Source organism: Ahaetulla prasina, chromosome 9, assembly GCF_028640845.1.
Source record: "Ahaetulla prasina isolate Xishuangbanna chromosome 9, ASM2864084v1, whole genome shotgun sequence".
NCBI classification, from domain to species: domain Eukaryota; kingdom Metazoa; phylum Chordata; class Lepidosauria; order Squamata; family Colubridae; genus Ahaetulla; species Ahaetulla prasina.
In genome coordinates, this window is record NC_080547.1 from 3,854,153 (window position 1) to 3,881,894 (window position 27,742).

Genomic DNA, 27,742 nt, shown 5'->3' on the forward strand with positions numbered 1-27,742 from the left:
GTAGTATGGCCCGACAGAAAGATCTTCCATGATCTTCTTTTCAGAACCCCAATTCAGACAGACACTGGTTACAGGTTAATTCAACACCCACAATTTAATTAACAGAGACAATAAAATTACAAATAATTGGATTATTGATAGCGTCTGCCTGAGCGAGTTGTAAATAACTTAATCCATACTTCAATTCATCCTTACTCGGTTTAAATAAGGTTTAGGGTCCAATTCTGTGTGTTTTGTGCAACATTTGCTCCTTTTGAAACAACAGGAAAACACATTGGAGTGTGCGGTCTTTTCACCAATGGGTTAAAAAATGAGGGGAAAACTGTGTGACAGGAGGAAAGCAGCTGCACCACGGATGGCTTCCATTTTACTTGCATACTAAGAGGAAAATGCTGTCCATCTTCCATTCTTCTCGGTTGATTTTGAGAAGCAGGGACTGCAATTTTACGCAAGACCATTTGGAAGGGCCTTCTCCCCGACCTACTTTTAAGTAAGTCTTTTTGAAGAACCGGGCCATTAATCAATTCATGTCTTGTCTGCTGAGGGGAGAGGAGGCCGCCTTTCTACAATTTCTGACAGAAAAAATGGCTCAGGGTGGCAAGGAGGCCCCTTCTTAGGAAATTTAAGTTAAACACAAAAGAAGTTTTAAGGAATTATACACCTACATGGGAACCGTTTTGCATTGAATTACAACTGGTCTAGTCCAGGGGTCTCCAACCTTGGCAACTTTAAGACTTGTGGACTTCAACTCCCAGAATTCCTCAGCCAGCTTTGGTGGCTGAGGAACTCTGGGAGTTGAAGTCCACGAGTCTTATAGTTGAAGTCCACAAGTCTTAAAGTTGGAGGCCCCTGGACTAGTCTTTGAATTATGTACATATTTACAAAACAAAATAAGTTACGCAGATGTCTCACGAATGCAAGTCTTCACCCTGGGATGCAAAAGTGAGCTTTTCACCTGGCTGAGATAAGACGGTCGTTGAGTCCGGAGAACCGGATTTCACAGGGCTGGGTCTGCGAAGGAGATGGGCGATGAAAGCTGCCGACGTTTTGCACATGGTGATGTGGTAGTGCTTCCGGGTTTTAATTTTCCTTTTCTGAGGGTCCAGCTTCTTTTTATGGGAAATCGGTTAGACGCCATTGGCACTGGCTTTGCTGCTCCGGGGCGCTCCTATTTTAGTCTTTTAAAAGGAAGGAACAAATGGGCAAATATGAGGTAACGGAGATAAAAAAGAGACAATTATTGCGTTTTTATCTTTTCATATGTACCCGTATTTCCCCGAAAATAAGACCCGGTCTTATTTTCTTTTGGGTCCCAAAATAAGCATCAGGTGTTATTTTCGAGGGATATCTTATCCGTTTACCTTAGGACCACTGCAGCCATGCCTCCCACGTCCTGACACCTGTCGCGCCGCTGCCTGACTTCTGCGGCAACTTGCGATCAAGCACCGGTGTTACTGCTCGAGGCCTGCTGACATTGGCGCAATGAGCCGTGCGGCATGCTGCCATGAGTGACAGCACTGACCCGCGATGCGCCATGGGATATCCAGCTGCGAGCTGCCACAGAAGACGTCGGGCAACGGTGTGACAGGAGTTGGGGTGTGGGAGGTCTGGGCCAGGGGTCTCCAACCTTAGTAACTTTAAGGTTTGTGGACCAACTCCCAGAGTTCCTCAGCCAGAAGACCTCCAAGGTCCCTTCCAACTCTGTTGTTGTTGTTGTTGTTGTAGTTATGTCCATAGTCACAAATTTCGGTAATCCAACAATTTAGGCTGCCTCACATCCTCCTACTCTTCCTTGTAGACTTTTTAAATCAGTTGTACCTGGCACTAGGACATGGAGCTCATCTGTTTTTTGGCCGAGGGAGCCAGCATTATCTGAAGACACTTCTGTGGTCATGTGGCCAACATGGCTATATACGCCAAAGGCACACAGAACCTTCCCACCGAAGTGGTACTTATTAATCTACTCGCATTTGCATGCTTTCAAACTGCTGGATGGGTAGGAGCTGAGGCAAGTAACGGGAGCTCACCCCGTTGCGTGGAGCTCGGGTATCAAACTCGGGCTGTCAGGTCTCTAGCTGCCCAGCTCAGTGTCTTTAACCACTGAGCCATCCTGCTCCCTTTTTTTTGTAGACTTTTTACTGGAACCTAAATTGGAAACAGGATCTGGACAAGATAAGGGCTTCGGATCTAGTGGGATCTATATGTTCTTCTAAGCGGAGGAGAACTTTATAATAGGAGCAGAAAATGACTCACACTCGGCAACTACTGCACTACAACTGTTTCCACATTTCTAGCAGCAGAGTTCAGATTTGTCTCTTGCCGTAAAAATGAAAGAGTGTGAAGGTTCGCACACGTTTATGGGGCGAGTGTGTCAACTCGTGAAGCGTAAGAGTTTCACTTTCTTGAGCTATCTTGTAACTTATGGCACTTCACTTGACAAGGCAGATAGTCCTCGACTTACGGCCACAACCGAGCCCAAAATTTCCGTGGCTAAGCAAGACAGTTATGTGAGTTGTGTCCCATTGTACGACCTTTGTTGCCATGGCTGTTAAGCGAATCATTCGGTTGTTAAACGAATCTGGCTTCCCTCCACTTATTTTGCTGTTTGGAAGCCAAGTGGGAAGGTCACAAAGGGTGATCACATGATCCCGGGACACTGCAACCGTCATAAATAAATGCCAGTTGCCAAGCAACCAGATTTTGGTCACGTGACCGTGGGGATGCTGCAATGGATGTGTGAAAAACATCACAAGTCGCTGGGCCTCTGGTGGCTCAGACTGGTAAGACAGTCTGTTATTAACAGCAGCTGCTTGCAATTACTGCAGGTTCAAGTCCCACCAGGCCCAGGGTTGACTCAGCCTTCCATCCTTTATAAGGTAGGTAAAATGAGGACCCAGATTGTTGGGGGCAACAAAAGTTGACTTTGTATATAATATACAGATGGATGAAGACTATTGCTTGACATAGTGTAAGCCGCCCTGAGTCTTCGGAGAAGGGCGGGATATAAATGCAAATAAAATAAAAAAATAAAAATAAATAAATAAAATTTCACAGTCACTAAATGAATGTTCCGTTATAGAATGCAACACAGCGGCATTTGCTTGCTCTCCAGACCAAAAGGCATTAGAGTAGGTAGAAAGGGATGTAGGTTCTCCCCATCCATGGACCTTCTGCCAGGTTTTTGTTTTTGCACAGTAGGGGTCCAAACATAAAACTCACCTCCTCTCCCACTGGAGGCTTGACTGACATTTCAGGAACTGGTAATTTGTCTTTTGGAGGCAATATAAATTCTTCATTCTTCAAAGCAGAGGGAAAGAAGAAATGACATCAAACACGCTCTATAGACCAGGGTAGTTAACCTTTTTATACCTACCGCCCACTTTTGTATCTCTGTTAGTAGTAAAATTTTCTAACCACCCACCGGTTCCACAGTAATGCGCCGTGTATCGTTGTCTGCGCATGCCTCTCGTGCATCATGGATTGGGTTGGGGGGGGGGAACGCCGGCTACCAGCTCTGCTTGTCTGTTACAGCTGGGTGGTGTGGGGGGAGATGTGCGAGCTATTCTGGGACGAGGCTCTTTTGTTTGCGGTCGCACTATAGCGCCATTTAGTTTCACTTATGTAATGTGAACTAAACTTATGCACGGGCGATACCAAATAGTATATTTTCTGAAATTTAAATTGTCACGGGGAATTTTATGAAAACCTAATGAAAATGTTTTTAAATAATGCTATGAAAAGTTTTTAAAAAGTCAAATTAAATTTAAAAAAAGGAAGTGCTTCAGTATCGGACAAAACCCCTACCGCCCACCATGAAAGCTGGAACGCCCACTAGTGGGCGGTAGGGACCAGGTTGACTACCACTGCTATAGACTATTCCAAAATCAGAACCAACTGACTGAATTATTCCATATTCCCGTGATGGTGAATCTATGGCACGTGTGCCACAGTTGGCATGCCAAGCCCTTTCTGCAGGCATGCGAGCCATCACCCAGCTCAGATCCACCGCACATGCTTGCATGCCTCCCACCAGCCGATTTTTGGGATGGGGAGGCACATGCGGGAGCCTAGTGTCCATACGTGGGGAGTCGCATGCATGGGGGCTGGGGTCATGTGCATTTGTGTGAGAGGAGCATAGGGGGCGGTGTGCCCCCTCATGGACCATTTTTGGGCCCAGGAGGCTGCAGGGGGGTCTACTAGGCCCAAAACAGGGGGCAGGGGAGTTGCGCACACATGCGCATTGAGGGCGATGGGAGCGTGGGGTGGTCATGTGCGCATGTGTGTGGGGGCGGGGGGAGTGGAGAGGTTGTGCACGCATGCACAGGGACCCCCGCATTGTATTATGGGTGCCGGCACTCGTGCGCTGTCGCACACGGATGCGCGGCCTTCCGGCACCCGCCGAGAAAAAGGTTAGCCGTCACTGCCATATTCCAAATTCCCACATTCTTAAGATAAAGGAGGATATCAACTTTCCTTCGCTATCAGAAAGAGCTTGGCTATAGTGTGGTACCGACCGCACTGATTTGGGTCATGAAATGTCTTCAAAGACAAGAGAGAGCAGCAAAGACCCCTTAGAGCTTGGCTACTCACTTCTACTACAATCTGGATTTGGTAGAAGAATTATGAGCTAATTCTTGATGGACCACATTCTTCCACAGCAGACACATAGAGATAAACTATATTTATATGCCCTTCAAAAGAGACAAAGCTAAGGAGGAAACCAAAAGACGAGAACACGTTCTCTATATCTACCAACACCCAGATAAGCAGGGAATAACACCAGACAAAGAAACAAGCAGAAAACAATGTGGTAAGGAAACTACGAAGGAGAACAAACTATCAAGCAGAAAATAATACCAATCGAAGTGGAATGTAGTATGGATTCCCTGGAGGGAGGGGCTGCATTCAGGAGGGCAAAGAGTCAATGAAACATGGAAAGTAGGGGTTGGGAAAAAGAGGGTTAAGAAGGCTGCTCCCTAACTGTTCCCAGAGTTTATCTGTAGTGATGTCAATAGTTTTGTTTTAGTTTGGCAAGATTTCTCTCTCTAGGTAAGGGCCTCTGGTGGCTCAGCAAACTAAGTCTGTCTGTTATTAACACAGCTTCTTGCAATTACTGCAGGTTCAAGTCCCACCAGGCCCAAGGTTGACTCAGCCTTCCATCCTTTATAAGGTAGGTAAAATGAGGACCCAGATTGTTGGGGGCAATAAAAGTTGACTTATATACAAATATACAAATGGATGAAGACTATTGCTTAACACAATGTAAGCCGCCCTGAGTCTTCAGAGAAGGGCGGGATATAAATTCAAATAAAAAATAATAATTAAAAAAACAACAAGGAAACTGCTCAGAAGCCATGTGATGTGTCTTTCTTGGCTCTTAGGCTCTGACAATCAAGGAACTACTGGGGGTGGAGGGGAGAAATCACACTCCCACCAACACAGGCAGAGTAAGCTATTATAAATAGGGAACAAACACCACATTCTCTAACACTGATGATGCTATCTAGATGGGTAACGAAATGTCTCCAAGGTCAGAGAACACCAAGGACTTCAAAATAGGCACAGCTGGAAAACATACACCCTAATTCTCACCTTCCTTTCCTGCACGCTGGGGGCAGAATCCAACAAGGTCTCCTGTTCTTCTTCTTCCTCATCATCATCATCCTCCATTTCGGCATCCTCACTCTTCAGAGGCTAAAGAACAAATGAAATGCCTGGGTTAAGACAAACCTAGATGACACCAAAGCACAACATAACTGTCTGTCTGGTTGGGTTCTACAATCCAGCAAGACAGACACAGACTTCAGAGGATCATCAGAACGGCAGAAAAAACAATGGCTACCAACCTGCCTTCCACTGAGGACCTGTATAGTGCATGAATCAAAAAGAGGGCTGTGAAAATATTTACAGATCTCTCACATCCTGGACATAAACTGTTTCAACTCCTACCCTCAAAACGAAGCTATAGAACACTGCACACCAGAACAACTAGACACAAGAACAGTTTTTCCCCATGCCATCCCCTGCTAAACAAATAATTCCCTCAACACTAAATCTGCACTACTATTAATCTTCTCATCGTTCTCATCACCCATCTCCTTCCATTTATGACTGTATGACTGTAACTTTGTTGTTTGTATCCCTACAATTTATAGTGATATTGTTTCTTGATTGCTTATTTGTACCCTATGACTATCATTAAGTGCACTGGTGAAATTGTGTCCTTACAATTTATATTGTTTCCTAGAATGATTTGATTGCTTATTTGTATCCTATGACTATTATTAAGTGTTGTACCTTATGATTCTTGACGAATGTATCTTGCCTTTTTATGTACACTGAGGGCCTATGCACCAAAGACAAATTCCTTGTGTATCCAATCACACTTGGCTAATGAAGAATTCTGTTCTGTTCTGTTCTGTTCTGTTCTGTTCTATTCTATTCTATTCTATTCTATTCTATTCTATTCTATTCTATTCTATTCTATTCTATTCTATTCTATTCTATTCTAACCCAACCCAACCCAACCCAACCCAACCCAACCCATATGGGGTTACAAAGCGTGATCTTCTTTAGGCTACTTAAGTTATCAACGAAGCTCAAACTGTACATGCTGTAATTAAACATTTAGCAAGAACAAGAGCTCCCAGAAGCTCTACTGTGTGTAGTTAACCCTTCAAGAAAAGGTTTTAAAAAAAGCTATGTGTAATTTAATACGATTATCTCCGTTAAAGTTACAATAAAGCAAAACCTGAGCCTATGATTCCACCCATATCCCCCTTTTTTTCCCCCAGGGCAAAGTCCTTTATGGGGGACGAGAGGGATAAATTTCGGGATTTACCTTCTGCCATGCTGATGGTAAACATAAAAGCCTCATGGGATTTGTTGTACTGTGTTGTACTGTGTGTACGTTGGTTGAAATATACTGCTGGTTTAAAGCAAAGGAAGGAAATCTGTTATTCTAACAGATTTTTTTCCCTTCCTTCTCAAACCCACTGCAGTGCAGTGAATGTACCCTCCAGGGACATCTGACTACAAAAAGCAACCTTGAGCTAGGATCAAACTGCTAACAATGGGCAGAGGAAGGGAGGGAGAGAAGCAGGGAGGAAGGGAGGGAAGGAAGAAAGGAAGGAAGGAAGGAAGGAAGGAAGGAAGGAAGGAAGGAAGGAAGGAAGGAAGGAAGGAAGGAAGGAATGAATAGCACTTACTTATATACCGCTTCACAGTGCTTTACAGCCCTCTCTAAGTGGTTTACAGAGTCAGCCTATTGCCCCCCAACAATCTGAGTCCTCATTTTACCCACCTCGGAAGGGTGGAAGGCTGACTTAATCTTGGTCAGAATCGAACTCCTTGCAGTGGGCAGAGTCAGCCCGCAATACTGCATTCTAACCACTGCGCCACCACGGCTCCTCCAAGGCTAAGCAAGGAGAAGCTGCTAACAACCCTTCCTTCCTAGTCTTGCTCTCCCATCAGGAAACAGACCGAGTTTGTTTGACAGTCATTGCTACAAAACCTGCTCACCTTGGCTGTGTTCACCACCATCGGTTTGGGACTCACATCTGTCAGGTACAAGGCACGAGAAAGCAGCAGCAAAGAAGGAGGGACTTTTTCTTTGAGGTTCAAATCCAGCCACTGTACAGCAGAGACGAGGAGAAAGATCGGTCAGAGCAATTCCCTGGGAAATTAAAAACTTTGGCAAATCTGAAACTTCCACAGGTGAGATGTCATGCTCCTGTCGGAGTCTGAATCCGAAGGGGAAGAGGAACGGCTGAGAGAGTGGATCCATTGGCTGTGGAAGAAACTGGGGAAGAGCAAAGTCAGGCTGGGCAGAGCAGGGGAGAGATAGAACAAACTTTCACCTTTACCTTTTAGGTTGCAAGAACTCCAACCATAAGGTATGCTAGAATTGTGGTCCACCAGCAGCTTGCGGACCTGGCAGTGGAGTCAGACAGTGAGGAGGCTGGGGAGCCAGCCTGGAGCCAGTCCTGGAGTCAGGGGAAGGCCGGACGAGGGCTCTGCATTGGAGGCAGAGATGGGGCCAGGGCCATCTGGGAGTGATGTGCAGACTCCAGAGCCTCCAGAGGCAGACAGCAGAGGCAGAGGAACAGGAGGACCCTGTTCCTAGTGCATGCATGAGAAGAGCTGCCAGAAGGCAAGAGCAGGTGAAGCAAAAAGGACAACTCGGGAGTAAGGCCAGAATATGATTGGCCCCTCCCATAAGGCTTAAAAGAGCAGCAGCAAGCAGTTCTTTGTGGAAAAGCAACATTGATTCCATTGCTTCTTGTCAGCGTCTCTTGAACTTTGTAGGGGTTTTGCCAAGAAAAGCCTTTGGCAGGTTGCCAAGGACCTCAAAGGTTATAAGGCCGAAGGACTGTTTATGAAGAATTTGTTTTGGACTAAGCTGAGAATGAATTAATTCTCAGCTGTTTTAATAAAATAAGTTTGTTCAGGACTAAATTGTGTTTGGTAATCACTACTTCGGCCTCGGTCACAACAGCTAGAGGAGTTAAAGCCCCAAAGAAAGCCACACACTCTTGTTGAAAGACTGAACTGGCTGCCTGTGCGGCGAGACCATGTATGACTCTAAAGCTGCTGGCTGCCAAGCTTGAGCTACACTCTTGAGATTTAACGGCTCAGAATGGGAAGTGAGCTTCCTGCAGCCCAGCACTCTATCCTCCATCCTAAGGAGCTGCTTTCAGAACCTGCTGAGAAGCCACCAATGATGCCTACTTAAACAAGTCTCTCATTCCTATCTGCTCCATTTGTGTCCTTAGCTCAGCTGGAACAACTGCTTAGATCTGTAAAATTAAAATTAGAATACTTTCGCATCTCCTCCCGAATCAATCGGCCAACAACCACAACAACAACAACAACAACAAAATTTGGCCTCAAAATTAAGACCGGCCCTCTCTTATAGCAATCTTTTCCAATGGGATGTTCTTCAGAACCATTGAACGTCTCCCATTTTTGCAGATGTTGGCTTGGAATGAGAAATTATTGCCTTTCGGTAAGGCAACAAGAGGTCGGTAGAGGCGGTGTTAAAATACCCCATGGGCCTTTTGCAATAAATAAATAAAAAGGTTGGCCTGGCCCAAACAGATGCTCGGAGGGAGAGATAACATGTGACTTGTGGTTTCCATCCATTAAGGATGACGAGGCACCCAAGATACCCTCGGATTCAATTCCCTTCCCTCCCTCATCCCTAACGTACCTGGTTCAGTTGCTCTTTGAGCTGGTCCTCCGTAAGGCCCAGTGACCTCATTCCTCTTGCCCTGCATGCACTCTGGAGCTCAGACACGCTCAAGCCATTAACGCCTTCCTTGGCTATCATCTGCAGGCAAGAAAGAGCAAAACTCAGCATCATACGGTTATGAGCCACGGTGGCGGAGTGGTGAGAGTGCAGTACTGCAGGCTACTTCTGCTGCCTTGCCGGCTGCCTGCAATCTGACAGTTCAAATCTCACTAGGCTCGAGGTCGACTCAGCCTTCCGTCTTTCCGAGGTGGGTCAAATGAGGGCCCAGATTGTTGGGGGCAAGAGGCTGGCTCTGTAAACCGCTTAGAGAGGGCCGGAAAGCACTGTGAAGTGGTATGTAAGACTTAAGTGCTATTCCTATTGTCCTTCCTTCCTCCCTCCCTCCCTCCCTCTGCCCACTGTCAGCAGTTTGATCCTAGCTCAAGGTTGACTCAGCCTTCCATCCTTCCAAGGTGGGTAAAATGAGGACCCAGATTGTTGGGGGCAGGAGGCTGACTCTGTAAACTGCTTAGAGAGGGCTGTAAAGCACCGTGAAGCAGTATATAAGTCTAAGTGCTATTCCTTCCTTCCTTCCCTCCCTCCCTCTGCCCACTGTCAGCAGTTTGATCCTAGCTCAAGGCTGACTCAGCCTTCCATCATTCCGAGGTGGGTAAAATGAGGACCCAGATTGTTGGGGGCAAGAGGCTGACTCTGTAAACTGCTTAGCGAGGGCTGTAAAGCACCGTGAAGAGGTATATAAGTCTAAGAACTATTGCTTCTGCTATCACTTAGAACGTTTAACAAAATCAAGGATCCCATCTCATTCAGCCTACTGCCATTTTAAAAGGGATCTAAATAAACCTGCTCCTGCCAGAAACATGCAAAACTTAGCCAACATCATTCTCTCGGCCAGTTTGCCCAGAATTTAAAGATAGCTTTCATTTTAACAACAAAGGTTTTAAATTGCAAAACATAGCTTTGCTTCATTAAATCTGCACATTCACAGCCCCGCTCAGAAGACACATATGCTGATATTTCAGTCTTGTACATGTTTTTAATCAATCAACTGGTTAAAAGGCAGATGACAGATTAACAATATCCTGCTTAGTTATGAGCCTAGTTTCAATCATCTTAAGATAAGCACATCAAATAAATTAATGAAAACTTATAAACTGCATCTATGGTCATAGATGACAAGGGAGAAAACGCAATCAAAATTCACTGGCTGACTCAACCCAACAATACTAAATCAATCTCAGAGAATCCATAGACAGGCTAATTAATTAGCTTAAAAGCCTTTATTTTCCCTCTTGCGATATCTGCCTTGATATTAAACTGCTTTCTCCTACCTTATTTCTTTATATCATTTGTTGAGCAAATTTCCTATTTCGTACTTCTCATGATTCCCCTTGTCGCAATTACTGTATTTTTCAGAGTATAAGACACACCTTTTCCCCCCCTTAAAATGGTTGAAAATTTGGGTGCATCTTATACTCTGAATGTAGCTTTTTTGAAGCTTTTTTCAGCCCTAACGAGGCGCTAGAGAGTGAAGCATCCGCGCTTTGCCTGCTTTTTTCATTGCTTCATTGCTTCTCTCTCCAACAATCAGCTGTTTTATAAACTTTCAGACCTAATGAGGCGCTAGCAAGTGCTTTGCCTGCAAAGTCTGTGCTTTGCCTGCTCCTCCAACTCTCAGCTGTGCTTTAGAAACTTTTTTTCAGCCCTAACGAGGCGCTAGCGAGTGAAGCCATCTCTGTGCTTTGCCTGCTTTTCTCATTGCTTCTCTCTCCAACAATCAGCTGTGCTTTAAAAGCTTTTTTCAGCCCTAACAAGGCGCTAGCAAGTGAAGCAATCTCTGTGCTTTGCCTGCTTTTCTCATTGCTTCTCTCTCCGACAATCAGCTGTGCTTTAAAAGCTTTTTTTCAGCCCTAACGAGGCGCTAGCGAGTGAAGCGATCTCAGTGCTTTGCCTGCTTTTCTAATTGTTTTTCTCTCCAAAGATCAGCTGTGCTTTAGAAGCTGTTTTTTTATTCCCAAGCAGGGGATAAAATGCCCCGTGTGCGCTCAAAACCAGCAAACTAATGTGCTGAAGCTGACCAGACCAAGGATGCTAGCCAGATGGATACCTGGTAGGCAGATTTTTATTTATTTGGTTTTTCCTGCACTGATAGAAAGTCAGACCAGATGATCTTTATAGTTCCTTTACAAAGCATCAGTAACCAACGCCTTAAAGACCTTAATCCAGCAATCCCCAACCTTTCCAGCGGCCAAGGCGGGTGTGTGTGTGAGAGGAGATGGTTCTGTGTGAGCAGCAGACGTGCCCTCTGCTCACACAAATGGAGCTTCATGTTTGAGCATGACTGCCCGCCACTCGCGCAAGTGGAGCTGCGTGCATGAACTCACCCACTGCTTGGGTATCCTGGTTTCAAACGGCCCACAGCCCGGAGGTGTGGGCTGAGGCCCAGGGGTTGGGAATTCCTGCCTTGTTATATCATTCCTGTTATATCTCAAAGAACTGTCTGCAGATCTCAACCTGCAGCTCCAATATCCACCTACAATTAAAGTATTAAATTTCACTGTTTGGATGTCCGTTTTCAAACTTGGCACTGAGCTAGAGACCCTGGTTCAACTCTGCACTGATCAGGGGGTTCTGGGCCCATCATAGTTTTTCAGCTTAACCTACCATTGTTATCGTGGGTTAACATGAGGAAAGATCCTTAAACTCGCTGAGAACAGTTGCAAGATAACTAGATTGAAGGAGCGATTTTTTTCCAAGCTCTTGGTGAAAGGCGGGATGCATCTCCTTACCTCGTCGTCAGCCTTGATGGATCTGAGCTTCATCAAAAGCTGGAAGCGGAGGAGGTTGTTGGTGCCAATGGGTTGTAACTCCAGCAGTTTGCAAAGGATGACCAGCTGGGACCGCTCCAGGTGTTCCAGCGTCAGCTCATCCTCAAACAGTTTGGAAAACTGTACAATTTCCTGGGTGCTGGGTTGTTGGCCGCTATGTCGAACCTACGCATAACGATAAATGAGGACTTCAGAATTGCTAGCTTGCTTTATAACGGGGGTCTCCAACCTTGGTCCCTTTAAGACTTGTGGACTTCAACTCCCAGAGTCCCTCAGCCACCAAAGCTGGCTGAGGAACTCTGGGAGTTGAGGTCCACAAGTCTTAAAGGGACCGTGGTTGGAGACCCCTGCTTTATAATAAGGCTGCCCAAATTAAAGACTTTTTCCCTCACAGGCAGAAAAGTCTGGTACAATCACCTTACCTTAAGACAGAGAGCAAAAACTGTCTTGTCTGATTTTAATGATACGTATTTAATATTTTTCCTCTTTTAATTCTTCATATTGTTTTTCAATATTTTGCATTTTCCTGATTTTATTAGAGTTGTAGAAAATCTAAGGCTGTTGGCAGCAAGAAATATATTTTCATTATTTGGCTCTATTGTTATTTTTCATCCTTGTTCAGAAAACTGGACAAGAAGGCCGTCTTAAACAAAAATGCAGTGTTTCTAAGAAGCGCATTCAATTAAAATTATCACTGCATTGATTGAGGCTGCATCAAACTCTTAAAATGATTATTTCTGATGTTTCAATTTTGCTTTATATAATCCAGGGGTGCACAACCTTGGAAACTTTAAGACCCACAAAGTTCGATCAACATATTTTATTTTTATTTTTTATTTTATTTGAATTTATATCCCGCCCTTCTCCGAAGACTCAGGGCGGCTTACACTTTGTTAAGCAATAGTCTTCATCCATTTGTATATTATATACAAAGTCAACTTTTATTGCCCCCAACAATCTGGGTCCTCATTTTACCTACCTTATAAAGGATGGAAGGCTGAGTCAACCTTGGGCCTGGTGGGACTTGAACTTGCAGTAATTGCAAGCAGCTGTGTTAATAACAGACTGCATTAGTCTGTTGAGCCACCAGAGGCTCAGATCAATCAATTGATTTCATGTCTATGGAGATTCTCAATCATTCAGGTCATGGTGGTCCCAAAGGGGCTTTTTTTCACGAGGCAACTGGACTTTCTGGTTTTTCCTGTGAAGACACTTCGCTTCTCACCCAAGAAGCTTCTTCAGCTTCTTCAAACAAACGTTTTCAAAGGAACGCCTTCAAAGAAAAACCAGTTGCCTTTTGAAAAAGCACCTTTAGGACAACCATGACCTGGATGACTGATAAATCTCCATAGACATTTGTTCAAAAAGACAGATGGATTTTCTTGCTTTTTTTCTTGGCTGGGGGAATTCTGGGAGTTCAAGTCCAAAAAGACTTGAAAGTTTCCAAGGTTGCACGGTCTTGATTTAAACCAGCGGTTCTCAACCTGTGGGTTGCGACCCCGTTGGGGTTTGAATGACAATTTGCCAGGGGTCACCTACAACCATCGGAAATATGGGAAGTATACTTGCGAGTCGAAGAATCGCGCTCCAATGGTTGACTCCACAAGCCAGCTGCAGGTTCTTTAAATCGCTAGCCGAATTCGGCTTCAGGCCCGATGAATTAAAAAAGAGAGAAATCTTTGCCCTGATGTCTCCCTCTCAAGCCAGCTGCAATCACTCCCAATCGCTAGCCTAATCTGGCTTCAGGCGCGATGAACTTCATAGGGGAGGAGTCTCCGCTTTAATGCCTCCGTCCTCAAGGCAATCGCAAGCAGTTCAGATCGCTAGCCAATACGGCTTCAGGCGCGATAAATTCAAAACGAAAATAATTTTATGGTTGGGTCACCACATCGTGGGGAATTGTATTAAAGGGGTCGCCACATCGTGGGGAATTGTGTTAAAGGGGTCGCACTGATTTAAACAGTTCCATCTTACGGGAGACTTTTGAAGCTTATCAACAATTTTTTAAAAATGAAGCATTAAAGCTCCAAGACTCCCATTTTTCTATTCACCGAGGGATGTTTTACCTTCTGGACATAGGAAGAGAAGAGCTGGGTAGCTGCTCCCGTGCTGGCTTTGTTTCTTCTCGCCAGCTCTGCAATTGTCTCCTGTAAGAATTTGGCTAGCTCCAACTTCGCGCTCAGTTTCTTCCTCTGCTTTTCTTCCTTGGTGCAAAGAATAACGAGAAAGGTAAGGAATTGTCTCACAAAGCAACAAGCTGCTTGCCATTCTTGGAAGAAGAAAAAAAATAGAATTTTCTAAAGGGAGAGAGAAAAAAGTATCAAAAAAAGAAAAAAAGAAAAAGGAAGAGCCAAAGAGCCGCCGATGTTTCTTTTAATATACTGCTACCTATTCTGCACTTCAAACCTATCCGCAGGCAGACTCAAACTGTTCCGCTTCAAGGCAATGTGTATTTTCATATCACACACATATACGCACAAATGCTTTAAAGACGTTTAAAACTCTTTAAAACAGGGGTGGGCTTCAAAAATTTTAGCAAGGGGTTCTCTGCACAGTTTTTTGGTGGGCGTGGCTTTGGGCGGGCGTGGCCTAGTCAGCTTCCTGCAGCACAGCACGGGCGGGGTGGTGGGGGCGTGCTTGCCCCCCTGGGGCTCTGGAGGCTTTCCTCGAGCCTCTGGGAAAGTGAAAACAGCCTCCCCAGGCTCTGGAGGCCTTCTGGAGCTCCGGAGGCCTACTTCTAGTAGGCCTGTTTTTTGCCCTCCGGAGACTTCACATGTGCCTTGCGCTTACCTGCATCCAAACTAGGCCGTGTGGGGACTCCTGGGAAGGGAGGGACGGGGTGGGCGGGGCCACCCAGGAGTGGGATTTGCGGGTTCTCCGAACTGCACAGAATCTTAGCTAGAGTTTCTCCCAAAGCCCAGGGTCCTTTTTCCAAGAGTACAAGTAGTCCTCAACTTGCAAGCGAAATTGAGACCAACATTTCCGTTGCTAAGCAAGGCAGCTGTTAAGTGAGTTCTGCCCCATTTGACGACCGTTCTCGCCAGTGGTCAAGTGAATCGCTGCAGTTGTGAAGTTGGTAACACGGTTGTTGAGCGAAATCGGGCGCCTCCGTTGACTTGGCTTGTCAGAAGGTCGCAACAGGGGATCACGTGACCCCCGGAGACACCGCAACCGTCGTTAAGTACAAGCCAGTTGCCAAGCGTCCCAATTTTGATTAGGTGATTACAGGGAGGCTGCCACCGTTGTTAAGTGTGAAAAAACGGCCGCAACTCACTTTTTCCAGTGCTGTTGTAACTTTGAATAGTCACTAAAGGAATGGTTGCAAGTTGAAGACTATTTGCATTTGCCAGTGTCATCCTACACTCTCTAGCTGTCCTGGAGGGTACAGCATATGCCACTGTTGTACAATCTTAATTCCAAACTATCTCTGGGATTTTAGAATAGAACGGGAATAGAGAACAGAAAAAAGAATTCTTTATTGGCCAAGTGTGATTGGACACACAAGGAATTTGTCTCCAGTGCATACGCTCTCAGTGTACATAGCAACAACACTTGTTATGTTATACATTTATACAACTGGTAAGTCATAGATCATAAATAGATACAATCCTAGAATAGAATAGAATGAGCTGGAAGGTGTTGTGTTTCGTCCAATCTCACCTCAGCCGGGGTCTTCTTATCTGCTTCCGAACACGGAGGAATGTTCTAGTATGCCTCCCGGCCCCAGCCCTGGCTCCATGCCCAGACAGGCTGAAGAGGAGGAAATACCTCCAACCCCCAGCTCTGGCTCCATGCCCAGGCAAACGGAGCAACTAGACCCCTCCCCCTCCTCCACAGCATGTGAGCCTGAGGAAGGTCAATTGCCAACAGCTGCCGACTGGAGTGACCCTCGCGTCAGAAGACTTGATAGGCGAAGGCAACAGAAGGAAGGGAGGGGCAGGCCTGGATAAGTGCTGAGTCATGGAGCCACACCCCATGGCCTATATAAAGGATCTGCTTTCTGGCATTCTCTGAGTCAGGCAAAGTCTAAACATATCTTGCTGAAGTCACTTTCTGGTCTCCTGCCTGCCCTGAGGACTTTGCTAGGACTTTGGCAGAGCTGCAGAGGCACGCCTGATTCGGATTTCCCTGACCCGGCCATCAGCGGGAGGAGTGGGACACAACATAAGGGACCTTGGGGGTCTTTTAGTCCAGCCCCCTGCTCAAGCAGGAGAACCTAAACCCATGATGGCGAACCTATGGCACGTGTGCCACAGCTCGCACGCCAAGCACTTTTTGAGGTATGCGAGCTGTCACACAGCTCAAATCCACTGTGCATGCGCACACGCCTCCCGCCAGCCAACTGATTTTTGGGATGGGTGGGGGGGCACATGCAGGAGACAAGGGTGCATGCGTGGGGGGCACATGCGCAGGGGCTGGGGTCACACACATATGCGTGGGGGGGAGCATGAGGCGGCGGTGTGTCCCCCCCATGGCCCATTTTTGCTCCCAGAAGGCTGCAAGGCCCAAAACGGGGGGCAGGGGGGGTTGCATGTGCATGGAGGGCGGGGGGAGCTTGGGGTGGTCACATGCTCATATGTGTGTGGGGGGCGGGGGAGTGGGGGGTTGTGAGCGCATGCACAGGGACCCCCGCATTGCATTATGGGTGCCGGCACACATGCGCGCTGTTGCATACGCCCACGCATGTTTCCGGCACACAATGAGAAAAAGGTTAGCCATCACTGACCTATACTATTTCAGATAAGTGACTGTCCAGTTTCTTCTTAAAAGCTTCCAGTGTTGGGGCGCCCACAATTTCTGGAGGCAAACTGTCCCACTGGTTAATTGTCCTCCCTGTTAGGAAGTTTCTCCCTAATTCCAGGCGGCTTCTCTCTTTGGTTAGTTTCCATCCATTGTTTCTTGTCCTGCCCTCTGGCGCTTTGGAGAATAATTTCACACACATATACGCACAAATGCTTTAAAGACGTTTAAAATTCTTCCGGATAGGGATGGGCTTCAAAAATTTTAGCAAGGGGTTCTCTGCACGGTTGTTGGGGGGGGGGCGTGGCTTTGGGGGGCGTGGCTTTGGGGGGGCGTGGCCTAGTCAGCTTCCTGCAGCACAGCACGGGCGGGGTGGTGGGGGCGTGCTTGCCCCCCTGGGGCTCTGGAGGCTTTCCTCGAGCCTCCGGGAAGGTGAAAACGGTCTCCCCAGGCTCTGGAGGCCTTCTGGAGCTCTCTTTGTTGTGATAGCCCCTCATAAATCATAAACAAGTGATAAATCGTAAGAAACCAATGGGAGAAAGTAGTAGGAAGGACGAGAAGAAGATGGGGAAAGCGAAGAATATTCTCATGCAAATGGCAGAGCAAGATAATCCTGGGATATGCTACTCTCTTGACCATGCGAGCCCAGACTGCCTATTTTGTTAATCCTTTCCTTGCCCCCTTCCTCCCTGCTGCCTGGGGGAGTGTGTGTTATGATGTGCCTTGTATCCTCTCTGTCTGAGCAAGAGAAAAATTTCATCAAAGTTATTGAAGAGCTTTGTATCTTGATGAGGGGTTTTGAACAAAGGTCATCCTAGGTTTTTGTCCTCCTCCACTTCTTGCGGAGATTAATTTTTCTAGACAGGTAGATTTGTATCATGCTGGAGGCAAAGAAATTCCTAAGATATAGGCGTCACGTCACCGTGTGCGACACAAAGATTGAGCTTTTTTTCAACATTGGAAAAACTGACCTTTTTCGATTCCGTTTCAAAGGTTGAAGGCAACATCTCGGGAAAGAGTTTCAGAAATACAGGTAACAGGAATTCCATGAAAGGAACTATGATGAACACCAAGAAAGGAACCAGACGGAAAAGATCTGCTGATGTTCTCATCAGCTGCGGAAAAAGGAACACAAGCCAAAACGTGACACTGTTCATACACTGTCCTAAGGTATGGTTGATCGTAAACATGTTTCAATAAGCCACGATACTAGAATCATGTAACATTACTCAAACCAAAACCGAGTAAACCAAATGGCTTATAACCCTCCCTTGAATCTCTCCCCTTTCCACTCAAAAGACCAGGGAGAAGCCTCGCTCCAAGCAAGCACTTTGTCAAATTAATTTGAAGGTGCCAAGGTTTCAAGGAATAAGCCCTGCTTGTTTCAAGGAATAAGTCGAAACAATTTTATTCAACAACTCTTCTGGGCTTTGTATGAGAAGGTGGGTTCAGGGTTCAGGTCTGACTGTTACGTGCAATCAAACGTTTGGGCGAAGGCAAATTATACGCGTGTCCCAAGATAATGTTGCAGGATCCAATCTGGATCCGTTACGGGGACCAGAAGATGAGTCTTCTGAGCTTTCGGACTTGTGCTGGAGCCCATCCTCAGGGAACTTCTCTCTAATGGACTGTTTTGGGTTATTCTATGCAGAGTATAGAGGGACGCGGTGGCTTGGTGGCTAAGACGCTGAGCTTGTCGATCGAAAGGTCGGCAGTTCAGCGGTTCGAATCCCTAGTGCCGTGTAACGGGGGTAAGCTTCCGTGACTTGTCCCAGCTTCTGCCAACCTAGCAGTTCAAAAGCACGTAAAAATGCAAGTAGAAAAATAGGGACCACCTTTGGTGGGAAGGGAACAGCGTTCCGTGCGCCTTTGGCGTTGAGTCATGCCAGCCACATGACCACGGAGATGTCTTCGGACAGCACTGGCTCTTTGGCTTTGAAACGGAGATGAGCACCGCCCCCTAGAGTCGGGAACCACTAGCACATATGTGCCAGGGGAACCTTTACCTTTACCTTATGTGCTGCCCGGTTGTGTGTAGCTTTTTATTTGTTGATAGGGGTGTTGATGGCCGGCTATTAAGTTGCTGGCTGTTATTTGCTGCCAAGTCCTCAGCTGCTAAGTCCCTCATCAGCTGGTGGTAAATCAGCTCTCCTATTGACCGACATCACACAACTAAACGCAACCAGGCACCACATCAATACTATGCATAGAATAGCCCAAAGCACACATTCTGGTAAAAGAGAAGTTCCCTGAGGGTGGGCTACAGCGCGATTCCAAAAGCTCGGAAGACTAAACCTCTGGTCCCGATGACCAACCTAGATTAGATCTTGAAACATTTGGGAGCTTATCACAAAGACACGCACTCTCTTATACCATGCAACAAGTCACACACGAAGAGGACACCCGAGTTATCAGCCAGTAAGGATTCCAAATTCACAGCTAGAAGCAAATACTGGCAGTCCTTGAGTTACGACCATAATTGAGCTTGGCAAGTACGGTCATTAAGCTGTGAACGTTATAAAGCAGGATGCCATATAACTGGAACTGATTTTATGATATTTTTTGCAGCAGTCATTTAGCGAACACCACAGTCGGTATGTGAACTCCCTGTCCTCTATGGGGTGGGTTTTGCCCGAAACCAGAAAGGAATGTTGATTTCCAGCAAAAACCATCATAAATTGCAGTCGCATGCCTACAGGCCAATGGAAAGGGTTGTAAATGTGAGTCGGTTGCCAAATACCAAAAATGTGATTGCGTGACCGTCTCAGCTTCTCAGTAGCTTTGGGGAGGTGGGTGTTTCATCATAACTTTGACCGTAATTTGAGGACTGCTTATATGACACCAATGAATGAGCATTCAGGTTGAGAAGCAAGCTGAAAGCTTCGCTCCAGAATCCCAGGGGAAATTACCTGTGAAACCGACTGCTGGTCCTGATGCTCTAATCCAGCAGTTGCTTTGCTCTTATAGCAATAGCCCTTAGGACATACCGTATTTTTCAGACTATAAGACGCACCTTTTTCCTCCCAAAAAAGAAGGCGGGAAAATCTGGGTGCATCTTATACTCCGAATGTAGCCCCGCCCAGCTTCTCAAACGGAGGTTTCAGAGGCTGAAAAAAGCATCAGAAACGGAGCTTCAGAAAAAAAGCCCCCAAACAGAGCTTAGAAAAAAAGCCCCCAAACAGAGCTTCAGAAAAAAAGCCCCAAACAGAGCTTCAGAAAAAAACTGCCCAAACAGAGCTTCAGAGGCTTTTTTTCTGAAGCTGTTTTGGAGGCTTTCAGAGGCAGAAAAAAGTTTTTCTGAAATAGTTTCAGAAGTTTCAGAGGCAGAAAAAAAGCAAAAAAAGAGCAAGGCACAGAGCTCATAACCAAGGAACCTGTTGCTAAAATTCACCTCTGGGAACAGCTGATTGGGGGTATTCCGGAGGGCTGATCCACCTGCCAATCAGCTTTTTTCTTATTTTCCTCCCCAAAAACTAAGGTGCACCTTATACTCCGGTACGTCTTATACTTCGAAAAATACAGTAAGTGCTTGACAGCCCTCTCTAAGTGGTTCACAGAGTCAGCACTTCGTCCCCCAACAATCTGAGTCCTCATTTTACCAACCTCGGAAGGACGGAAGGCTGAGTCAACCTTGAGCCTGGTGAGATTTGAACTGCCAAACTGCAGGTAGCCCGCAGGCAGCAGCAGTAGCCTGCAGTACTGCACTCTAACTACCGCACCACCACAGCTCTTATGAGGGAAATGAACAAGAATGTAGAAACAGTCAAAGCCAAATGTTTGGCTCTCTCTTATTCACCCCGTCGATCAACTGAGTGATCGAGTCACCTTATTTCAGATTTGTTTTGCTTTTGTCCAGCGAATAAGAATCCGCTGCTGAATGCTGTCCATTCAAGAGGAGAAAGCAATTAGCCATGGGCAGTGGCTAGTTTGCTGGCTGCTCCTCAAAGCCAACCAATGCTCACCCTTCGTCTCTCCCGCCTGGTGAGGATTTGTCCGTGTAACAGTCTCCAGACCATCCGAGCAGCTACTTTCGTGTCGATCCAAAGCAAGTGGAATCCATTGTAATAATGTCTCAGTTCATCTACAATCCTCTGCCAGAGAGATCTCCTCACAGTCTCTGCGGCTTTGTCTGGAAGGTTGGCCGGAGTGGGGTCTTTTTTTACAGTACTTGGCTCAGGGTGAGGTTTGTCCTGATGCCAATAAGCTGACGTGCGAAACATCCGCATCGGTCTAATGAGCAAGTGAGGCCAACCGTTGCCCTGCGGTGAACTGGAGAGGAGCTGGTGGCTTTCAGAGTCCTTCAGGAATGTTCCGTTATGGTGGAAATCCAACAGTTGAGCAAATGCAGCTGACGAGGAGAACAGGGAACAACTGGAGTGTACAAGCAGGCATGATGACCCTCTGGAAGAGAAAGAGTCTAAATCAGGCACGTCAAACTTGATTTCATGGAGGGCTGCATCAAGGTTGTGTTTTACCTCAGGGGGCCGGGGTGGGGATGGACAGCCTGACGTCACTAGCATCAGGGGCGCCTGTGGTGGGCCACAGTGTCTCTGCCAGTGAAAACCGGCTCTTGAGCTCTGCCCCCAAACAGAGCTTCAGAAAAGAAGCCCCAAGCACAGCTTCAGAAAAGAAGCCCCCAAATAGAGCTTCAGAAAAAAAGCCTCAGAAACAGAGCTTCAGAGGCTTTTTTTCTGAAGCTGTTTCGGAAGCTTTCAGAGGCATAAAAAAAAAGTTTTTTCTGAAACAGAGTTTCGAAGTTTCAGAGGCAGAAAAAAAAAGCAAAAAAATAAACAAGGTACAGAGCTCACAACCAAGGAATCTATTGCTAAAATTCACCTCTGGGACAGCTGATTGGGGGTATTCCGGGAGGCTGATCCACCTGCCAATCAGCTGTTTTCTTATGTTCTTCCCCAAAAACTAAGGTGCATCTTATACTCCAAAAAATACGATAGTTAAAAGAGAAAGATTTCCCACAACCCCAAACAATCAGTCACATGATGCCGTCTTGTTCTCTGGAGACCTTCCTTCTCCTTCCCCAGTCCAGGTGTGAGAATGTCCTTGGTTCTCAAGAGAAAGTATTTTGTTTTGGCTACAAAAACCCCTCTATCTCTAATCCCCCCTCCCTTCCCCTGAATTTCAGTGTGGCAACGCTGAAGCTCCAATATGGTTCCAGTCAGGTCAGCTTCAGGGTTGACACAGTCACTAAACAAACTTGTCGAGGACTACCTATAGTCACAAAGGCATTATGACCTGCAGCTTCTATCATTAGAAGCATTGAAGTGTTTTCCAAACTTGGCAACTATGAGATGTGTGGACTTCAGTTCCCAGAATTCCACAGCCAGCATGCAGCATGGGAGTTGAACCCATCTTAAAAGTTGCTAAACTTGAGAATTACCCGGCTAAACTGATGTAGGATTGAAACTGGGTGGTGGGGTAATGGGGTGGGGAAGGGAAAGCAAAGTGGTTAAGAAGATGTAGGTTACATGAGAGATATACAGGGTTTAAGGCAGGGGTGAAATGCTACCAGTTTGCTCCAATTCGGGTGATAAAAACTACGGGTTCGGGCCAACCGGTAGTAAAAGAAATGCTTTAGAAAGTAAAAAAAAGATTCCAATGATCACAGCTGTGCCGCGCACTCGTCGGAACCTTTCGTTTTACTTTTTTAAAGAATTTTTTTACTACTTATTCGCCCGAACCGGTAATAAAAAAATGCTTTAAAAAAGTTTAAAAAAAAGGTTCCGAAGATCGCGCAGGAGAGCTGTGATCGTCGGAACTTTTTTTTTATTTTTTTAAAGCATTTTTTACTACCGGTTCAGGCGAATAGGTAGTAAAAAATGCTTTAAAAAGTTTTTTCTTTAAAGCTGGGCACACCCACCCAGTCACATGACCCCACCACCACCAAGCCACGCCCACAGAGCTGGTAAGAAAAAGTTTTGCATTTCACCACTGGTTTAAGAATTGCATTTCTTAACCCCAGTCACAGCTATTGCATTTACCATGCTTACAACTGGACACAGGTTATAATTTCTCAGCTCTGGATGACTGAGGAAATTACGGATTTTTTTATTATCCAATCAGACAGTGTAATGTAGGAGCTCTTATGTTTATTTAGTCCAGTTCTCATTTTTTATATTTTACAAAATGGAAAACTACAGAGGTGAATGCTATCAGCGGGCCCAATGGTGAACAAAAACAATACTGATAATGCTTTTTTTTCTATTAAACTGAAATCGATACAACTGTTTTACACTTAAAGGTAAAGGTAAAGGTTCCCCTCACACATACATGCTAGTCGTTGCCGACTCTAGGGGGCGGTGCTCATCTCCGTTTCAAAGCCGAAGAGCCAGCGCTGTCCGAAGACATCTCCGTGGTCATGTGGCCGGCATGACTCAAAGCCAAAGGCACACGGAACGCTGTTACCTTCCCACCAAAGGTGGTCCCTATTTTACACTTACAGAATGTTTAATACAATGCCATGTCATTTGGACTGAAGCTAGCAATCAAATAAAAACCAATGTCAGCGTTCCAAAGCTGACAACCTATGAACTTCCTTAACAACATCAGTACCGTTTTTGGGATGATATTCAAAGATCTAAAATAACGATATATTTCACAGATATCAAGATTTCATGTCTTACCTGGTCCTAGCCACTGCAAGGAATATGTTGCAGCTGTAGATGGCCATGCTTTGGCTGGAACCTGTTTACTTCATCTATGGTCAGATGACATCTAATATACCGGTAAAAAAATTTAAACATATGCCAGTTAAATAAAGAAATGGTTTTGAAATATTTAACTACAGATACAGTCATCTAGGACAGGGGTCTCCAACCTTGGCAACTTTAAGCCTGGAGGACTTCAACTCCCACAATTTCCCAGCCAGCTTTGCTTTATGTTTTGCTTTGCTTTGCTGGCTGGGGGATTCTGGGAGTTGAAGTCCTCCAGGCTTAAAGTTGCCAAGGTTGGAGACCCCTGATCTAGGAAGTATTAGTAAATACAACTTCTATCCATTATAAATCTTTAGTCATACATATAGGATTGAAGTTCATTTCAGATGTATTATATAACAAAAATGTCCATTCTTGATTCAGTCACATTTATTTATTGATTGATTGAATTTACATTGCTGCCTATTCACACATGGCATTTAAAGCAATAAAACCAATAAAAAAAGAATCAAATAAATTAATATAATGAAATCATAATAAAACTCCTGGTCCTGATTGAAGTTGGTATGGCAAAAGTTACATACTACTAAATACCTTATGTAATCTTTCAGTAATTTCTTGTAAGTAATTAAGTACCCCCAAAAGAAAATGAAATGTGGATGTTTTGTACATGAGCCAAAAGCTGTTTAAATAATTACTCTAAGCACATAGTTTTAATATTATTATTACCACCATTTTCCCTTGTCACTAGATAAGGAAGTTGAACAATTGATTTTTTTTCAGCATAAAATTCTATAAAACCTTTTCTATATTGCCAATTAAAATATCATTCAAAAGATATTAGTATGGGATGGGCAGTATGATTCTAAGAATCCTTAAGTAAATAGACAATATTTTTTTACCTAGTACTAAGCCAGAATGTGATGGTTTGAGTTTTGGGTTAGTAAAAAAACCTTAACCAATGATGATTTATCCAACATGCTATAATTTTTGTTGTTGTTGTTAGTTGCGAAGTCGTGTCCGACCCATCGCGACCCCATGGACAACATTCCTCTAGGCCTTTCTGTCCTCTACCATCCTCTAGAGTCCATTTAAACTCATGCCTACTGCTTCAGTGACTCCATCCAGCCACCTCGTTCTCTGTCGTCCCCTTCTATAATTATATAATTATAATTATATAATTATATATTATATAATTATAATTCTATAATTAATGGAATACAAATCTAGCTACAATATTGAAAAGTTTGGATATCCTTTCTATTAGCTCAGACCCTATAAGGGGAAATGTTTAATAACAGAATTAGACTCATGAATAATTGGATTCCAAGCAATGGAGTCCCCCTATATGGATCAAGTCTTCATTAACGAAATATATAGAACTGGAATGCAAGTAAAGTAACCACTTATTTACTTAGACTTAGAATAACTTTATTGCCACTTCAAATGTACACTAATCGACATACATTAAAACGAAATTTCGTTGCATACAGTTCTCAAAGGGTCACCACCTCTAATATACTCTACATAAACATGACAGACAGACAGACAGACAGACAGTTAGTTAGTTAGTATACCCAAATATACGACACAGAGAAACAACACAGTCTAGTTTGGATGTATAGATGTACATGGCGAGAAAAATGAATCTTGCAAGTTTACCAGACGGATGGCATAGGGGACAAAGCTGTTACAGAAATATTTATTATTTATTTATTAGCAAAATAATAAAAGGAGAGTCTGTTTGGTGTATCAGTTAGGCTAGAAACTGAGAGAGTGTGAGATTATTCCCCACCTTTAAGACAGAAAACCAGCTGGGTGATGACCTTGGGCCAGTCCCCCTCTCTCAGCCCTAGGAAGAACCAGCAATGGCAAACTACTTCTGACATCTTGCTAAAAAAACCCTACAGTGACTGGAGTAAGTTACCAGGAGTAAACACTGCCTCAAAGGTGTAAAAGAATAATAATACCACCACCAAAAATAACAACAATATTGTTGAAACATAACATGCCAGATATCATGGTTGTCGAGGGCCAAAGCGTACAAAAACAACAATAACAATAATAGTGTTGTTGGAACATAACACGCCAGATATCATGGTTGTTGAGGGCCAAAGTGTACAGTTTATTGATATCGTTGTACCAGGAGATGCCAGAGTCAAAGAAAAAGAACCGGAAAAAAAATCATGAAATATTGCGACCTGGCCATCGAAACTACACAGCTATGGATGAAACATGTAACAGTGATACCCATTGTCATCGGGGCACTTGGTACCATGTCCAAGAATTTTATAAGATACATCAACAAATTGCAGCTTCCTGCAATAACACCAGCAGAACTGCAAAAAAACCTCCGCTACTCAGAACATTGTATATTTTAAGAAGGTACTTGGTTGGTACCTAGGATGCTGGCAGCAATCCTTATTAGCTACTAGCAGTCAATGGTATTTTGATGCATTTTTAAATGTTCAGTTGACTGAGTTTTATGTTTAATGAATAAAAGAGTTGATAGTAACAATTAATAATAATAAATAATAGTAATAATAAATAATTAACCATTAACACCAGTCAATGGAATTTGTGATGCCTTTTTGAATGTTCAGTTGACTGAATTTCATGTTTAATGAATAAAGATAACAACAACAACAAGAATAATAATAATAAAGGGGCCTCTGTGGTTCAGACTGCTAATGCAGTCTGTTATTAACAGCAGCTGCCTGCAATTACTGCAGGTTCTAGTCCCACCAGGCCCAAGGTTGACTCAGCCTTCCATCCTTTATAAGGTAGGTAAAATGAGGACCCAGATTGTTGGGGGCAATAAAGTTGACTTTGTATATAATATACAAATAGAATGAAGACTATTGCTAATATAGTGTAAGCCACCCTGAGTCTTCGGAGAAGGGCAGGATATAAATGCAAAAAAAAAATAAAAAAAATAAAAAAAAAATAAAAAAAAAATTAAAACCTAGGACGCTGGTAGCAACCCTTATCAACCATCAGCACCAGTCAATGGTGTTTGTGATGCATTTTTGAATGTTCAGTTGACTGTTTCATGTTTAATGAATAAAGTAAATAAATAATAATAATCGTAATAATAATAATAGTAATGCTAATAATGCTAATAATAATAATGCTAATAATGCTAATAATAATAATAATAATAATAATAATAATAAACCACCCGTCATGCCCACTCGGTCTTGGTACCGGGAGTAACACCCTCTCCCCCCAACACTGTCAGTTGTCAAGCTCCATGCCCAAAGGAAAAAAAAAACCTACACACCAATATTGTTGTTGTTGTTGTTGTTAGCTACCTTATAGTACTCGTTTGCCTTCGACGGCTTCCTCCCCGCCCACCCACCCAATTTCCACTCTTAGCTTGGAGCCCCCCAGAACTCCCATCCAAACCCTGACCCTGAAGGGATCCAACCCCTTCAGTTCGGTTGCTGTTTTCCCAGATGGGATCAGCCAAGGTGGTGAGCTTGGAGCTACCAGCTGCAGGGCTCCAATGGGTTGCAACCCCCCCCACCCACGCCCCCCCCCCTTGTAAAATCACATCCACCCCCTTTATCTCATCCTGAGGACCCTCCCCACCTTCTCTCTTCCCCAAGGGTCTTCCCCAGTTCCCCCCCCGAGAGTCCCCTTCACCCCTGGCCCGTCTCTCCTGGGCCCTCCTCCTTCGCTCCCTCAGCCCCCAACATGGGCGCCCGTTTTGCACCCATCCCCTCTATATGCCACCTGTGCCCAGGTGTGCCTCTCTTGCCTGCCCACCAGGTACACCCAATGCTACCCCCGCACCTACGTCACGCCGATGTAGATGCACGTGGTCAACCTTGCAAATTTGCATGTTTGGGGTCTTTTTTTTAAAGGTGGGGGTCCTCACCTGAGCGCGGCTTCCCCCGCCCCTCCCCTCCCCCACCCCCCGCAAACCGGGGCTTCCACCTTCTTCCGGGTGTAGCCGGGGATTCCCGTCAGCCCCCGCGGTTCTCCGGAAGTGCAACCGACAAGCCGCTCTAGCCGGCGAGGCTTTTTTTTTTTCCTTCCCTCTCGCTCGATTGGGCCGCCCTTGCTTTTTGCCGGTAGCCAATAAAAGCGCAGGGGCGTGGTGGTGGGGAGAAAGGGGGCGGGGATTCCACTTGGAGCGACAGGAGAGGGGCGGGGCGGTCCTTGGATGCTTTATTAAATGAAAGCTAAATTGATAATAGAGAGGGGGGCTCTTTTGCAGGACTTTTTTTTATTTTTATTTTTTGCGGTGG

The 27,742-nt window shown here is 45.0% G+C and overlaps 1 protein-coding gene across 3 annotated transcripts; it reads right to left on the reverse strand.

Annotated features, from left to right (window-relative positions):
• Positions 1-68: 68 nt before the first annotated feature.
• Positions 69-27,403, reverse strand: LETM2 (leucine zipper and EF-hand containing transmembrane protein 2). 3 transcript variants are annotated; one of them, XM_058194789.1, is made up of 12 exons: positions 27,370-27,403; positions 23,457-23,547; positions 20,781-21,219; positions 17,790-17,933; positions 14,145-14,282; positions 12,040-12,243; positions 9,212-9,331; positions 7,522-7,632; positions 6,842-6,928; positions 5,593-5,694; positions 3,220-3,297; positions 69-1,178 (listed from the first exon to the last, which is right to left on the reverse strand). In XM_058194789.1, the coding sequence occupies exons 2-12, from the start codon at positions 23,501-23,503 to the stop codon at positions 1,128-1,130; spliced, it is 1,521 nt and encodes a 506-aa protein (XP_058050772.1). In that variant the 5' UTR covers positions 23,504-23,547; positions 27,370-27,403; the 3' UTR covers positions 69-1,127. The 3 variants fall into 3 exon arrangements, with proteins under 3 accessions (XP_058050772.1, XP_058050773.1, XP_058050774.1); XM_058194790.1 differs by having other exon boundaries at positions 27,289-27,384; XM_058194791.1 differs by lacking the exon at positions 6,842-6,928 and having other exon boundaries at positions 27,370-27,402.
• Positions 27,404-27,742: the final 339 nt, after the last annotated feature.